A 16,592-nucleotide genomic window follows, 5' to 3' on the forward strand; every position below is an offset into this window, starting at 1 on the left:
CCTCACGTAAATCTTACAGCTACTCCGACTATTGGTCATCAAAATTGGATTATGGACTCTGACGCATCTCATCACATCACCTCTGATTTACAAAACTTATCTATCCATAACGATTATGGCGGAAACGAAGACATCATCATCGGTGATAGTAACGGACTCCCCACTCATACTGGTTCCACAATACTTAATTCACATAGCATTTCGTTTATGCTAGATGATGTTTTGTGTGCACTCTATATCAAACGAAACCTCATTTCTATTTCTCAATTCTGCAAACAGAATCATACCTCAATTGAATTCTTTCCTAACTTCTTTCTTGTCAAGGATTTGAGCACGGGGGCACCCTTGGTCCGAGGCCAGAGTAAAGACAATATTTACGAGTGACCGTTAGTTCCACAAATCACCCAACCCACTGCCTACTCTTCGGTCGTAGCTCCAACTGATGTGTGGCATCGTCGTCTTGATCATCCCTCAACTTTTATTCAGCAAAAATTGCTTTTCCATATTCTCTTCCTACGCTTACAACTAATAACATCATAACTCATTGTGATGCTTGTTTAAGTAATAAAAGTCATAGACTTCCCTTTGAAAAATCCTCCATATCTTGCTCTAAACCCCTTGGATATTTACACTGATGTTTGGGGCTCCGCTCCAATCACTTCTTTTGACAAATTCAGATTTTATATTATTTTTGTAGACTATTTCACTAAATACATATGGTTATACCCTCTTCACCATAAATATGAAGTTTCAACAATCTTTACCAACTTTCGAAGATTGGGCGAGAACTTTTTTCAGTCTAAAATTAAAACTGTTTACTACGATGGTGGCGGTGAATATCAAGCCCTCACATCCTGCCTATCGGCTTGTGGTATACAACACCTCAAGTCACCTCCACACACTCCTCAACCCGTCAGCTCTGCTGAACGCAAACATCGACATATAGTTGAAACTGGCCTCACACTCCTACACCAAGCCTCTATGCCACCAACTTTTTGGACTGCAGTATTTCAAGCTGCCATCTACCTTATTAATCGTATGCTCGCTCTTGTCCTTAAGAATAAGTCACCATTTGAAAAGTTATTTCACAAATCCCCAAACCTTCAAAAACTCAAAGTGTTTGGATGTTTATGTTATTTATGGCTCCGTCACTATGCCTTACATAAGTTAACATCAAAATCTAAACCTTGCATTTTCATTGGATACTCCCTTGACCATAATGCTTTTCGATGCTATGAACCCAAATTTCGAAAAGTCTTTATGTCCCGTCATGTTATTACCTTTTCATTTCACAACCCTGAGTCTCCTGCTGTGCGACCTACTCCTTCACATATACATCATTAGAGTACGCCATCAATCCCGTCAACCGAGTCTCCTATAATATCATCCAATCCTTCTCCTCAGGATCCACACTCTCTCCTTCTCCAGTTGCAATAGCTCCTCACCCCCTCCATTGTGCCTCTCTCTTCTTTACGAGGTTCTCCTACGACTGAAGGCATTCCCTCGGAATCACATTCACTACCTTTATCCTCTTCTGAGACCAATAACACTAAAGTCTCTCAGCCTATCCTAATCTGTGCCCCTCCACCGCCCATACCTACAATACCCTCTATAACCCCTTGACATCCAATGACAACATGCTCCAAAAGTGGTGTCTTTAAACCATGATAAATCCTTGACTTACATACCATCACAACATCTTCGTCAAAGACCACTGAACCTACCACAATTACTCAAGCCCAAAAATCTTTATACTGGCGTAAAGCCATGTGTGAAGAATATGATGCACTCCTCTATAATTCTACATGGACCCTTGTACCCTCTTATCCCACACAAAATATTATCGGGTGTAAGTGGGTCTTTCAAATTAAGCAAAACCTAGATGGATCCATAGCTAGACATAAAGCGCGTCTAGTGGCTAAAGAGTTTCATTAATCACTTGGTGTTGACTTCACAGAAACAATCAGCCCTGTTATTAAACCCACAATAATCCGACTTGTTCTGAGTTTGTCCATCTCAAAAGGCTGGCATTTACGTCAACTCGACGTTAACAATGCCTTTCTACAGGGGACCCTAATTGATGATGTCTTCATATAGCAGCCTCGTAGCTTCATCCACCCTCAATATCCAAAGCATGTCTATAAACTACAAAAAGCTATTTATGGATTTTGGCAGGCTCCAAGAGCTTGGAACACTAAACTTTGCTCGTTTTTGGCATCAATTGGCTTCATCAACTCTAAGTCTGATATCTCCTTATTTCTTCGTCACTAAAGTGGTAATATATTATATCTTCTGGTATATATGGATGATATTATTATCACAGGTAATAATCCTATGGAAATCAAGGCATTCATCAAGCATTTTGAGAGTGGAAGCAACATATACATCTTCCAGGCTCTTTCTATTACAACGAAAGTATGTTGAAGATCTATTATCTAAAACGAACATGCAAGATACAAAGACAGTTACAACACCTCTATCTATTAGCGAGTTGCTCAAACCATATGATGAAAGCTCTACTACAAACCCAACTCAATACCGTCAAGTCCTTGGCTCCTTACAGTACTTATCTTTTACCCGTCCAGATATCTCATTTGCGGTCAATAAATTATCCCAATTCATACATCGACCATCTACTATGCATTAGTCTGCAGTCAAATGAATATTACGATATCTTTACGAGATTATCAATCATGGCCTCTTTTTTTGCAAACACTCCCCCCTTCATCTCCATACCTTTGCTGATGCTGGTTGGGCAAGAAATTTTGATGATAGAACATCCACATCGGAGTATATTCTCTTCCTTAAACCTAATCCAATTAGTTGGAGTTCCAAGAAGCAAAAGACAGTTGTACGTTCTACAATTGAAGCTGAATACTATGCCATTGCCAGAACTCAATTGGGTCATGAATCTTCTCAGGAACTTCGCATCAATATCAACTCTACTCTTATAATATATTGCGACAATGTCGGAGCTACATCGGTCCAAGATAAAAGCACCATCTTGCAAGGACATGATAACAATCAAGATGTCCCGTGATAACAACCTCCATAACAGCTAAGATTTCCCCAACCACTTGATTAGATATCATAAATTTGTTAAGGAAAACCCTCCTCCGTTGAGGAAAATTCTCCCTTCTAAACATGTATAAATATGGAGTAGTGTGTATTGTTTTAATCAATACAATCTTCTTCTTTAAATTTCATTTCGATCCATAATCTCTTAGGAAAAATAAAAGCTTCAAAGATTCTCTTAAGCAACGATTTAAAAGAAATCTAAATTAAGTAATCAAGCATAATAGATACTTAAGCAAATCTTTTCCTTAGTTGGATCAGTAGATCTGGGAGTTACAATCAGGTTGGGATGATGGACATTTGAGGTTAGAAAGTTCTCTGTGCCAAGGAAAGAGGTTGACCGCATGACCTTTGAGGAACCAGGAGCCTCTCGTGAGGATGCACATCTTATCTTACTCCGATCGAAAGTAGAAGCACAAAATATCCCCCTGCAAGGTCAAAGGACAGGAAGTTTGTCTCAATCACCTCCAAAGAAGGTACTTTGCCAAACAAATTATCGTATAGACAAATCTTCTAGTTGTCCCTTATTTGTTATACCTTTGTTGAGTCGATGACTTAAATATATCTTAGTGATTTTGACAGTAATATTGATGTCGAAGTTCCATGAGTCGATAGAGGAGGAGGGCATGACCTTCTACTGTGCTCCGAAGTTCATTAGAGAAGGAGGCACTAACTAGGGTAGAAGGAAGAGTTCTAAAGGCATTTGATGGAGGAGAAGCATCTTGTTGTTCACCAGAGGAAGGAGGGGTCGGTGAAGGTGAAGAGCCATGGGATTGTGTGCTGGTAGCGAGTTAGGAGGCTTCTTTTTCACTTTGGAAAAAACAAAAATCAAAATTGATTTATTATTTCAAATTAGTTATTTATTAAGCTATTTATTATTATTATTATTTAATAATGAGAACTTGGATTCTCATTAGATTTGAAATCATCAAATCGTTGATTATTCTCATTCGAATCATAGTTGGAAGAGTCTGTTTGTATATATATATACGGACTCATCATCTCCCATGCAACTTTAGTTGGGTGTCACTTTGGTTTGGTCGTATGCAAAGAAAGTCTTTGGTACATATGACAGCGAAGCGACTGTGTTGCCCTCTTCTTGTCCGTAGCTCTTATCTGCTTCGGAGTAGAGCTCGAATACTATGGACAACGACGAGGGCTAAACCTTAGTGTCCACGATAATACGATACCTGAGACATGAGACCGACACAAATGGACGGTATGGTTCCCATTCTGCCACGTTGACGTGCATGGCTCCACCAATCAAACCACATGTCAGTCGGCGCTGCTGCAGCGATGTGACTTTCCAATTATATTTCGAATCCACTTTTTCACGGAAATAATAATAGAGATCGGATCGTATTTTTAATTATATTATATCATATTTTATATTTGCCATATTTGCTATGATTGGATGTGATGGATGATAGCATGAGGCCATAGCATCGTCGCCGAGGAGGGATGACATGAGGACGAAGCAGAGGGAGAGAGATGACGAACGGTCGAGCTGGAATGATATTATCACGCATGCTCATGTCATCATAACGCCCCACTCGACCGGCGATCCCCGGTGGCCAGCGTTTTTGCATTTAAGCCCAAGACTTCTTTATTATTACGATCGTATTCTTTCGGTTTTGTTTAGGAAAGCTGTGAAAGGGAATTTGCAGAGCCTTTTAGAGGTTTCTTTTACATTCTTCACCTTTTTCTAATATCAACATAGAAATTCCATTATCCATTTTTGAAGTGTAATTACTCTTTAAATTGTATTAATTTTGCTATATTTTTAATCGGATATATTCATGAAAACAGTAATGGCCATTTTGTTTGGAGTGCAGTGTAATTTTGTAAATGAAAAGGGCTAATTTGTAAACATGATCCTTTCACCCACATTGGAAAGTGAAAGCGAGGTTTAGTGGCCAAACTGCGGGGGTACAATTATCACAAGTTCAATTAAATCCAAGTAGCATTTGGCGTCCGCCGGAGCTCGATATCACCAGTCCGAGAGTCAGAGTCTGAAGAGAGAGAGAGAGAAGAGAGAGAGAGAGAGTGTGTGTGTGAGTTCAAGAAAACGTCTGTGGAAGGGAGTCCAAACCAAACCCTTGCTGTGGCACGTCTCGGGATCAATCCGGTGAAACCCCGTCGCTAGAGATCCAAGTGCAAAGCTTCTGAAGAAGGCGCCTTCATCGGAGGAGGTCTCCGTCACCCCTTCGGTCCGTGGATTCGAACAAAAGCGAGCCGTTCCCCTTTGTCGGTTTCCAATCTGTCTTCCGCCGTGAATAGCTTTTATCTCTTGGGAAGCTGCTTCCGCTTTATTTCGGTTACTTTGCAAGTGGTACACCACACCCGGTGCCCCAAGCAAACGCCGGTCTTGCTTCGGCCTTCGGCTGCGGAAGAAAGTGGACGAGCATTAGTTTATGCAGACGAAGGCGCAAGAAAAAGGTTCGGATCTCGAGCACTTTTCCGGTGGGGCTGTGGTCCAAAGGTTTCTATTTCTGGCAAAAAAAGTTGCAATTTTGACCCTCGAGTTCTAATTTTTCAGCAAGGTGCTCGGTTTCTTACTTGCTTGATCCCCCTTTTTGTTTCTAGTTGTGGTAAAAAGGATCGAGTTATCGGGCGATTTCTGTGACCTGGATACTGGTTCTTTCTGATTTTTGGAATACCGGAGTGTGATTCTTTAAACGGAGGGTGTAATTTGGGGATGTTGCAACCCAGAAGTTCTTTCTTGGAATCTGCTTCTGCCATTCCTTTTTCTTCCTATGGGTTTGAAAACAAGGACTCGGTCTTTCGATGGCTCAAACAGAGTTGGTGATGCCTACCTGTATCTGGATTACTAATAATTTGAACTGATGCATCAAAGATTTCATCTCTTTGATTGGCTCATATAGGCAGTTTAATCCCTACCCTCGAGAAAGATGGTGCCTTCAGGACCCCCTACTCCGGTTGGGGGAGGCCAGTCGGTCCCGGCCTCGCTTCTCCGAACAAACTCTGCCATGTCGAGAGGAGCCCAGCCTGGTTCTCTCCCTTCTCAGCAGCCAGCTTCGCCCTTGGTTTCTCCTCGCACCCAATTCGACAATATTGGTAATGGTAATGGCAACAACATGAACTTGTTGGGTAACTACACCAACATATCATCGCTCCTCAACCAATCAACTGGAAATGGAGTGCCTGTGTCCGGCGGAGGGCTTTCGGCAGCTTCTCTTGGTCTTCAACAACGTGGTGGTGTCGGAAGTGCAGTTGAGATGCTAAGCTCTGCTGAACTTGATCCTCTCTCGTTCACTTCAGCATCTAGCCTAGCCCAAAGACAGTCTTTGCAGAATCCATCTAGGAATCAGCTTGCAGTGGATCGTTCGCAGAACGAGCATCGTGAGGGAATGCACAAGTTTCGGCGACAGTTCTCCTTGCCTCACATCCAGCAGCAAATGCTGAGGGGTGGGTTGGGCAATATGGGGCCTATAGCTCCTGTTAAGTTGGAACCACAGATGGATCCGTCTGATAAAACTGGTCCATCGCAGAACTTGCAGACCTTGTGTAGCTCCAGTGCCACAAAATTGGAGCCGCAGCAGCTGCACTCTGTTAGAAGTCTGGGCCCAGCAAAACTGGAACGTCAGCATTCCGATACAGCTCTTGTTCTGCAACAGCAGCAGCACCAGTTGCTGCAGATGTCAAGGCCGCCATCTCAGGCTGCTGCTGCTGCACAGATGAGTCTCCTGCAACAACAGAGGATGTTGCAGCTTCAGCAACAACAACAGCAACAGATACTTCAAACCCGACCACAACAAAGAATCCAGTTGCAACAGCAGCTTCAACAGGCTTCTATAAGACCTCAAATAAAACCCACATTGTATGAGCCAGGAACGTGTGCTCGACGTTTGACTCAATATATGTACCACCAGCAGCATAGACCAGAAGTATTAAGTTTTTCATGTCATGTTTCGTGCTTTGTTTTGGTGTCTTTTGTTTTTACACTTTTTTTTCCATATTCAGGATAATAATATCAAATTTTGGAGAAAATTTGTTGCGGAATACTTTGCCCCCAATGCCAGGAAGAGATGGTGTGTTTCTCTCTATGGAAGTGGGCGTCAAACTACTGGTGTTTTTCCTCAGGTGTATTTACCATTGACACTTTGCTTCACTTGTTTTCTACATCTTGATGGCTGTTGTATCCCTTAGTTCTAGCTTATTTAGAATTTAAACATGGATCGTGGTTGATGTTCATGCACAGATTGGTGTTCATCATGGAGTAAATTTGTAATCTCATGACTAAATTGTCTACTAACGTCTTCACATATGTTCATGTGAATTTTTCAGGATGCATGGCACTGTGAAGTATGCAACCGTAAACCTGGTCGTGGTTTTGGTATGTAAAATCCTTTAATAAAGTTTCCTGTCTTTTTTGTTACCAATTATGTTGAGATGTATAGATAGTTTCTGATGTGGTTTATGTCTTGGTTCCTTGTAATTTGATATTATTTTCTTTTGCATATTGATTTTTGAAGAAACAACTTTTGAAGTTTTGCCACGACTATATCAAATTAAATATGCCAGTGGTACTTTGGAGGAACTTCTATATGTTGATATGCCTCGTGAATATCAAAATGCATTGGGTCAGATTGTCCTCGATTATGGTAAAGCAATTCAGGAGAGTGTATATGAGCAGTTACGCGTGGTGCGTGAAGGTCAACTGCGGATTGTTTTCTCTGCTGAATTGAAGGTATAATATAACTAAAGGAGCTGAATTTTTGGTAATAGTGATGTTTTTTGTGAGCTTCCTTCTTATATTATATTTTACTGTCATAATCCTTGTTCCTTATCCATGGCCAGATATGTTCGTGGGAGTTCTGTGCCAGGCAGCATGAGGAGCTTGTTCCTCGAAGGTTGTTAATACCACAGGTATAGGTGACATATGGTCATGTAAATGTTATCTGGATAATGTAATGTAGCATCCAAATGATGTCCTTGTAGTCCTTGATAAGGTGTATCAATGGGTCCCTTGCTTCAGGTGAGTCAACTTGGGGCCGCCGCGCAGAAATATCAGAATACAGCTCAAAATTCACCTCCCAGCATATCTGCTCAGGACTTGCAAAATACTTGTAATTCGTAAGTCTTCTCTACCTATAATATATTGGTTTTGCTTGGTTAGATGTAAATGTTCTTATCTTTAGACTGGTTTTGGAATTTACACACTTACATGTAACATCATTTTATATGTAATGTATTATGTTGCAATTGTGGTTGTATAGGCATGTGAAAATGAAACAGTCGGTTGAATCTTACTTTTCCTGGTGCAATAGCATTCTTTAGGTTTCAGTCAATCGTGATACATGATTTATAAAACTATAAAATTCTGGTCTAGGATGCGTTATCTGGTGATGTTCCATATTATTTCATGCTATCAAGCTAATTTCATTATAGCAAACCCTGTGTTGCATAGGAAGGTCTCTATTGGCCTAATAGAGAAGCATATGAAACTCTCTAGCAACCATTTGATAACATGACAGGAACTCAGGTATCATGTCCTTGTGAACCTCTGCTGGTAGAATATGTACTGAGGTGTGTAAGGTGCGTGTGATTCTGGTGAGATGAGCTGTGGATGTAACAAGCTTTATCGTCAATTTGGCTACTTATAGATATTAAACTGGTTTACAGTTATATGGCCTACTCTGACGGGCTGTAATATCACATGTTATATGTATCTTCTTATAGGGTGATGTAGGGAGACAACTGAAGCACTGAACCCACTGCTCTCCAACTCCCAATGCCTCTGCTTATAGCCATGCTGACTAATTTTAGTCTTTGATGCCCTTGAAAATCCACCATCCATTTGTAAAAATAGCCATAAAATCTTCATTGTTTCCCTTAGAGATCGTAAAATAAAAGCCATGAGTCTGGCCATGAATTGATGAGGCAAGCTGAAGACCTTGAAGTCTCCATCAGATGAATTGCACATTTCTCTAGTCCAGTTGCCATAACGAGCAATTCATGTCAATGCATGTCTACCTCTGCCATCCTTGAATACCTTGAGGAAAACTCCATAGTCCTTCCATCGCTTCTATTGTCAATCTATCTATCTTTGCTGCCATTCTCAAATAAATTGCTGCTGAGGAAGAAAATTGTTCTAGTTGGTTATATAGTTGTTTGGGTGCCAATTTCTTGATAGCCAATTAATGAAGGTTGTTTGCTGAGATGCGTTGTCCTGTTAATGGCATAGGGCTTTGCAGCCTTTGCTTGTCCTATGCCAAGCTTATGGAGCAAAGTAGAGACAAAAGAACAATCAAGTTCCTTGCTTTCAGGTTAACTTAAATTAGAGAACCAAAGTCTTTTTTGTAGTCATTTACATTATATTATTTGTTTCTTGAATTGCATGTTTGTTTTTACATTTATCTACCTTGCATGCAAGGTGTCCTAGGTTATGATTAACGCACCGCGGAACAGTGGATGCTCTGTGTGCCAGTTTATTTCTATTTTTTCAGATCTTCAATCAGGATAATATAATTCTATTATGACAACTTTGGAGTTGTATGTCAGATTTGTGGTGTCTGCTCGTCAATTGGCTAAAACTCTGGAGGTGCCATTAGTAAATGATCTAGGATATACGAAAAGATATATCCGTTGCCTTCAGGTTGGTTGCTTTCTGATACTTCAGTTCCTGTTTTCGTGATAGTGTGTTTTACCTGTTAGCTGACTTCTTTCTTCTGTTATTTAAGTTGCAACTTGTTGCAATTTGCTCAACTCCTTGGCCTTTTTTGTCTTTAGTGCTTATCCATTTATTTGATAAGCTCTCTTTTGTTGGTTAATTTATTTCTACTCCATCCCCATCCTGAATATTTTTCTAATGCATGGTTAAAAATGTTATGTTCAGAAAATCTTCTTTCGATTCTGTTTAAGACTTGCAGATGTAAGATTCCATGTGCTAAATCTTGGTACCTATAGGGCAATAGGTATAACTAACAATGTAAAATCTGAACTAGTGCATTATTAAAGTTCAGACTATGAGGAGTCACTGATTGTTTAGATATTTGCTAGATCTTAGATGAGATGGCTGGCTAAATAAAATTTTCAACTGCAGCTTCTTTTTTTCAGAGCCTATATCCAATATTGAGTTAGCTATTGGCAAAATAAGTCAGAATATCGTTTTTTTTATTTCCATTAGATTCTGCACTTTTATTGTGGAATTCCTTCTTTAAGCATTGCTTGTAAGTCTTAATACCTTATTTGTTCATGCTTAAGACTAAATAAATATTCAGGTTGCTTGGTTTTTGATGGGTTCTTGATGGTGCCACTAAGGACACACACTTTAATGGATGTAAACCAGTAATGTTGCTTTTTCTTGGGCTTGTCCCTGAGGTAACTCACATAATTGTCTCAAGTGCATTATGGTACAGTAATCAAGCTCGGAGAGAATCTTTTATTCTTAACCAGTACATGAATATTTAAGCATAACATTCCCCACAGTACATCAAACAAACTCTAAAATATGCAATTTAATTTGACCAAAATCAATTTCACCTAAGATATGGATTGACAATTCTGATTCGAATCAAATAATTCAGCATATATCACATTGATAAAAGCACATTTATGTTTCTATTTCATGAATATGGTATTTTCTGGGCCTTCCTGAAGGACCAAAGAAGTTATCTAGTTATGAATCAGGCATAGAATGCACATTACATGTTAGGTTTTGACTTTTTAAAAGGGATTTCTAAATCTGGCGCAAAGGTTTAAAGTCGTTACAGTTTGTCCAGATTTATGACACACTATTCTGTCAAGCATGTGCAATAGCTTTTTTTCACCAACATTAGCTAATTTAGCTTTTATTCCATTGAGGGAAATGTCTTTGAAAAATCCTAGGGACACAATATTTCTTTCTTGTATTCTGTAACCTGGTCTCTGTTAATGCCTATACTTGTCTAGTTGGTACTTGTAACATGAACGAACTTAAGATCTACGTGGAGCATCTCCATAGGTTTGCTCGGTTGTGATCAGCCTATGGTCTGGCTCTTTGGGATCTGTCTGATTGTATTGGTAGTAATAGATCAAATACAAATTACTATAAAATGACAAATATAAAAAATCAAAAGATTAAAAAAAGGGGTAAATGTTAAAGGTAAAACTGTATGTGCTAGAAAATTTTCATATGTATTATTTCAGATAATTTTGAAATATTTTACAAAAGTAAATCATAGATATTATAAAAAACCCTATGAAAAGGGAGTCATATGCATGTATCAGTGGTGAAGGGTAGATTTTATTTCTTCTTTTCTCGTCCTCCTTTGCTTCTTTTCTTTCTTCCTCCTTTCCCTCTTTAGTTGGTAAACTCTAGCTAAAAGACCAATAAATTGGCTAAGTCGGCATCTACCAGGCAAAATTTACCATGCTCAGGTGTTTCCAGTTTCAGTGATCCTCTCACTTTCTCTGGCAACAAGTTTGAAATATCGGCAAAGTCAGCTTCAGGACTGATGAAACTTGATTCAGATTGGCTGATCCACTGAACCTCAGCATCTCGTACTTACAGAATGATTGTACAGGATGTAGTTGACTACTGATGAGTGGTATTACATGTTTCTCATTGGGTTTTTCTATGTTGTATTTCAGAAGCATTCCAAATGGCACGCAATATTTTTCATTAGTATTCTCATATGTGTTTCATTAAGCAAGATGTGATGAAACTAAGTTCAAGAGAGGCATTTTTTAAACCTTTTTATTGAATTATTGAATCTACAGATATCGGAGGTGGTTAATAGTATGAAAGACCTGATTGATTACAGCAGAGAAACCAGGACTGGACCTGTGGGTAAGTTTATTCCTTCCTCTATCTGAGCATGCCTCATAGTAGATTTTTGGTTGGCACATTAACAAGTTCTAAGTTGCTCAGTTGCTGTTTAAACATCCTTCTAGAACTCTGTAGTGAACTCTTTGCTTTGATCTAGATAATGCAATGTTTTAAAAAGCAGCTGTGGTTGTTACCATAGATGTCACTATAGGCTTGGGTCTACAGGCACTACACCACCATGTGTGCCACTGGTTTTGGCTTTTAGGTTTCTGGACAGTTTCTAAGCAATTCCAAGGCTGCTATGGTGCTTGCCACTATCGAATTTTTATGCCTCCTTAAGCCTATTAGTCATAGCAGCCATGGCAACCCAGTTGACTGATTAGGGATCCGTTCTGAGTCATCATTTCAAAGAACCAGCTAAGCAATTAAAATGCAACATGCACAAAATTTGTGTCACTAAAATGAGCATGTTGAGGTGGATATTTGTAGTTACCTGGAAAGATAGAAAAGAATTTTTATTTGTAAATGATTGGTTGTAGCTCTGATACAAAATTAAACAAGGGAGAACCATCTAAAGTTTTGATGGTATAGACATGTTTTGAAGGGATCTATAGAGGTTCTGGTCAGACGATGTGAGACAAGAAGTACCCGTGGTGTGAGTAAAGGTAGAGGTAAGCCCAAGGAGCCTTCTCTAAAAGCTATATATCAAGGTTTGAATGCTATTGTTGTATCTAAGGAGTATTAGCTTTGCACACAATGATGGTAAAGATCTATGTAGCTGACTTGAAATATTTGGGCATCATGGCTTCTTATTGTTGTGTTTTTTCTGTATCTCTGCTCAAATAAAATATCTAGAATTTAGTAAGATATATGATAGTGCTCCTGATCTTGGTTCATGATACCATCGATAGTGTGTACTATGTGCCATCCTCCATGAATAACCCAGGCTGCTATGGGATTGTAATGTTCATGATGCATAAGATACAGAGATACTGTTGATTGTTTGTAAAATCACAGTTTTTTATTTTGGTGTTCATCTATGAGAAAAACGTGGTACGTGGCTTGTCAATGATATGGAGCTGGAAGGGATAACCATATTTTTAATTATATGGAATTTCTTTTTCAAACTATTAGTCATGACTTGGAAAGTAACCGTTGATATTTTTTTCCCTTTATGAAAGTGACCTTTGTTAGCTTGAAATTTGATTGAAGGGTTTGAAAGTTTCTCACAGTATCAAGTTCAGTCTGACCAGTATGTTTTATAATAGCTATTTCTAAATTTTATCTTGTCAATTTCATCTTTTGTTCAGATAGTTTAAACAGCTTCCCACGAAAAGCTTCTTTTGGACTGCACCCTCAACAAACCCAACAACCCAAGGATCACCAGATGGTTGCCCAAAACTCAATCCACAGTGATCAGAGCTCTTCTCATGTAAATAGTGTTCAGATTGCTGGTTGTAATGGTGCAATGAATGTTGAGAATTCCCTTGGAAATCTAACCGCGACCTGCACCACAACTTCCATATCGGAGCTTCTTCACCAGAACTCTCTAAATTCAAGGCAAGGAAACCTGGTTAGCACCACAAATGACCATAGTGGTGGTGGGAGTGTGGTTCCAATACCATCAGCCAGCTCCTCCAATTCACTGCTCCCTTCCCAACGAAATGCATCGTCTCCTTTTCCCTCTCAGATGCCATCCGCATTAAGTGGTAACAATGCCCCAACCTCTCATAACCTTGTTCATTTGAACTCTGTTCCTCCACCTGCAAATATGTCAATGTTGCAACAACCTCCAGTACAGTCTCATGAAGCCAACCCAACTGGATCACAGAGTTCTGTGCAGAAAATCTTACAGGAAATGATGTCCTCTCAGCTGAATGGTGTAGGCAACTTGGAAGATGAGTTGAAGGGACTTAATGGTGTTACACCTGCTTTGAACGGAGTTGATTGTCTGGTCAGAAACGGGATGGCAAACAACTCGGGTTATGGAGAAATGGGTTTCAGTGCCATGGGTATGACTGATCAATCAACAACTGCTAATGGATTAAGAGCGGTTATGGCAAATGATACTATGACCATGACTGGTAGGGTTGGGATGAACCACCTGTCACAGTATCCACACACCATGAATCATCAGCAGTTGCAGGACATGGAAAGCAGGCTTTTGAGTGGGTCTGGACATGTTAATGGTTTTGACAATCTTCAGTTTGATTGGAAATCCTCACCTTAAAGAGTGAAACAGACTTATTTTGCAACAATAGTACATGGGCAATAGCTGAAGGACTTTTACCACCACCTCATTTACATGTGTTCCAGTCCATTGCAGCCCATGTAATTCTCACTTTCTGTATTAATCTTATGTCTAGTTTAGCTTGATTTGCATCTGAGGCATCCCACATTTATAATGAATTAGTGACAACTTTTTCATCAAGGGACATCATGGTAAGCATCATATTTACAAAAGGAGAGCAAGCAAGCAGATTAGAGTAGCTTCCTTGTGCTAGCTTGCATGCTATGCATACAGCAGAAAGGTATTTTCAAAGTATCAGCTTAAATCAGTGGAGGTTTACGCGAAAGAGAAAAAAATTGTAAGCCGACACCACACCCTCTCTTTTTGGGGATTTATATTATCTTTTTGGTTGTTTCAGTCAAATATCGCAAGACTACAAAATTTGATCGCAAAGTCGATACTTCTGTGAATGAGATAAAATGTTTATGTTCTTTCTGCCACACAATTTTCTTTGTTTTGCATGTTTTTAAAAGTTACAGTCGAATAAATCATAAATAATAGGAACACTGGATGACAATCTGGACATTAAAGCTGAATGAATCTGTAATGACATTACTTTGTGATCTAATTCCTAAGTAGCGTACTGTACATGTTGTATGGTCTATTCAATAATTGCATGCCCATCTGAAGCTTATTCTTTACAGCAGTCTTCTAACATTGCACATAAAGCCTCTGATTATTCTGTATTAACTGTGTTTGTTTGCCCTTGTAACTGCAATTGTTAGTTATGTAATATATGAACTTTAGATTTTGTTCTTTTCACCTCTTGAGAGTCTCTCAGAGGTAAGCTTATAATATATATCTCTCTATCGTCTTGTTTATCTTTCTTGCATATATACTCTCCATTGCTTGTTTAGACAAGGTATTCGGGGCTGTAGTTATTGACACATCCCTCTTCTTGCAAGTAAGCTCTGATGGTTTATTTTGGCACCAAATACACATCAAGCCTCTGTGGTGGAGGAAACAGATTTTGACAGTTAATTCTCTTGAGGTTGCAGTTTGCTCAGTTCCTCCTTGCAGTTGGATCCTCTTATTTAGAACCACGATCTCATCTTGGAATGGATTGTTGGTTGATCAGAATATAATATTAGAATGTCATGTGGATCAGTTGGTATAACAGTTCTGATACTTGGGATATCTGGACTGGAATTCACAAAGAAGAGCAAATTTTGCAGGAATAAGCATGGCAGATAACAATTGTTCATGAACCGACTATAGTGCAGTGATGTCAGGTATGCAAGGAAATTTGTTTTTTTTGGTATATTAGAAGATATATATATGTACTGTTCGAATTACTTTTAAGGTTACATGTCCATAAATGCCTCTCTTCTTGTAATCTTGAAAGTTCTTTTGTGCATTTAAAGTTTGCTATGGATCTTACAGGTTTACATTGTGATAAAAGTTACTGAATCAAAATCTTAAAATGTGTAATGTTGATGTTGATTATTTGTAGTTTTTGCTAAATCTTGACGGATGCAAAAATGTCAAATTAGTACTTATAAGCCTCTTTCTATCTCTTTGTACAAAATTAGTTTATTGTTTAGAACTATGGAAATCGTAGTAGTGTAATGTAGCTTCTCTGTTTTCAAAAGAAAGTGTTGTGACATACGAAGTTAGCATCTTGATCTTGGTTTTGGTTACTTGGCTTCCTTGACACCATAAACTATTTCAACCCAGGATTGTAATTTCGGTGTATATCGGTGTATCGAGCTTTGCTTGATATGGTATGTATCGAGGTGTATCGATGTTATGTAAGTACGTATCGATGATACATCCAAAATCATAAAAAAAAAATTAAAATACTAAAAATAGAAAAAAAAGTTAGATTAGGATTATTAAGTTATAAATAAATATAAATATAGTATAAGTTTAGTAAAAATAATGTAAATTAGGAAAGAATAGTATTATATATATTTTTGATTACATTGAATTGATTGAATATTTATCAAATTTTGATTAAATTATTAAAATTATTAATTATAATATTAAAAAAAATTAATTAAATCTAATTAAATTTATTATACTATAACAAACATATGATTTAATTCTTGATATGCATAAAATATAAAGATTTGATCTATTTAGTATTTAATTTTTAAAAAATAATATTAAACACACTAATCATGAGACCTTAATTACTTCATAGTTAACATCATTCTATAATCAAAAACATATTAAGCAATATATTAGACATTCAGTCATATATCATATAGAATAGGTTTATTCATCTCATAAATTAATAAAAAATAAAAAAAAAGAGTGTTCTTCCTCTTAATCCTTTCAAATTGGTCTCTTAAATTTGATTCAATTCACAAATCATAATTTTGATGAGTTTAGGAGAGTGAAAATATGAGAATAATAAGAGATAAATGAAAAAGAGTTTGACATATTCTAAGAGATTGAAAGTGTGAAATGAATTGAAAGAGGGGAGAGGAAAGAGTTTAAAAATTATTT

At 38.2% G+C, this 16,592-nt stretch overlaps 1 protein-coding gene across 5 annotated transcripts; it reads left to right on the forward strand.

The window, feature by feature from the left end:
- Window positions 1–5,057: 5,057 nt before the first annotated feature.
- Window positions 5,058–15,520, forward strand: LOC135615056 (transcriptional corepressor SEUSS-like). Of its 5 annotated transcripts, none has more exons than XR_010487829.1 (10): window positions 5,058–6,983; window positions 7,060–7,179; window positions 7,384–7,432; window positions 7,572–7,786; window positions 7,897–7,965; window positions 8,075–8,172; window positions 9,601–9,694; window positions 11,800–11,869; window positions 13,159–14,436; window positions 15,044–15,520. XR_010487829.1 is itself a non-coding variant. In XM_065113053.1 (10 exons), the coding sequence occupies exons 2-10, from the start codon at window positions 5,988–5,990 to the stop codon at window positions 14,076–14,078; spliced, it is 2,631 nt and encodes an 876-aa protein (XP_064969125.1). In that variant the 5' UTR covers window positions 5,058–5,514; window positions 5,662–5,987; the 3' UTR covers window positions 14,079–14,501. The 5 variants fall into 5 exon arrangements, 1 of the variants encoding a protein (XP_064969125.1); XR_010487828.1 differs by having other exon boundaries at window positions 15,048–15,520; XR_010487831.1 differs by lacking the exon at window positions 15,044–15,520 and having other exon boundaries at window positions 13,159–14,179; window positions 14,262–14,564.
- Window positions 15,521–16,592: the final 1,072 nt, after the last annotated feature.

The sequence above is a fragment of the Musa acuminata genome, chromosome BXJ2-6 (assembly GCF_036884655.1).
Source record: "Musa acuminata AAA Group cultivar baxijiao chromosome BXJ2-6, Cavendish_Baxijiao_AAA, whole genome shotgun sequence".
NCBI lineage: Eukaryota > Viridiplantae > Streptophyta > Magnoliopsida > Zingiberales > Musaceae > Musa > Musa acuminata.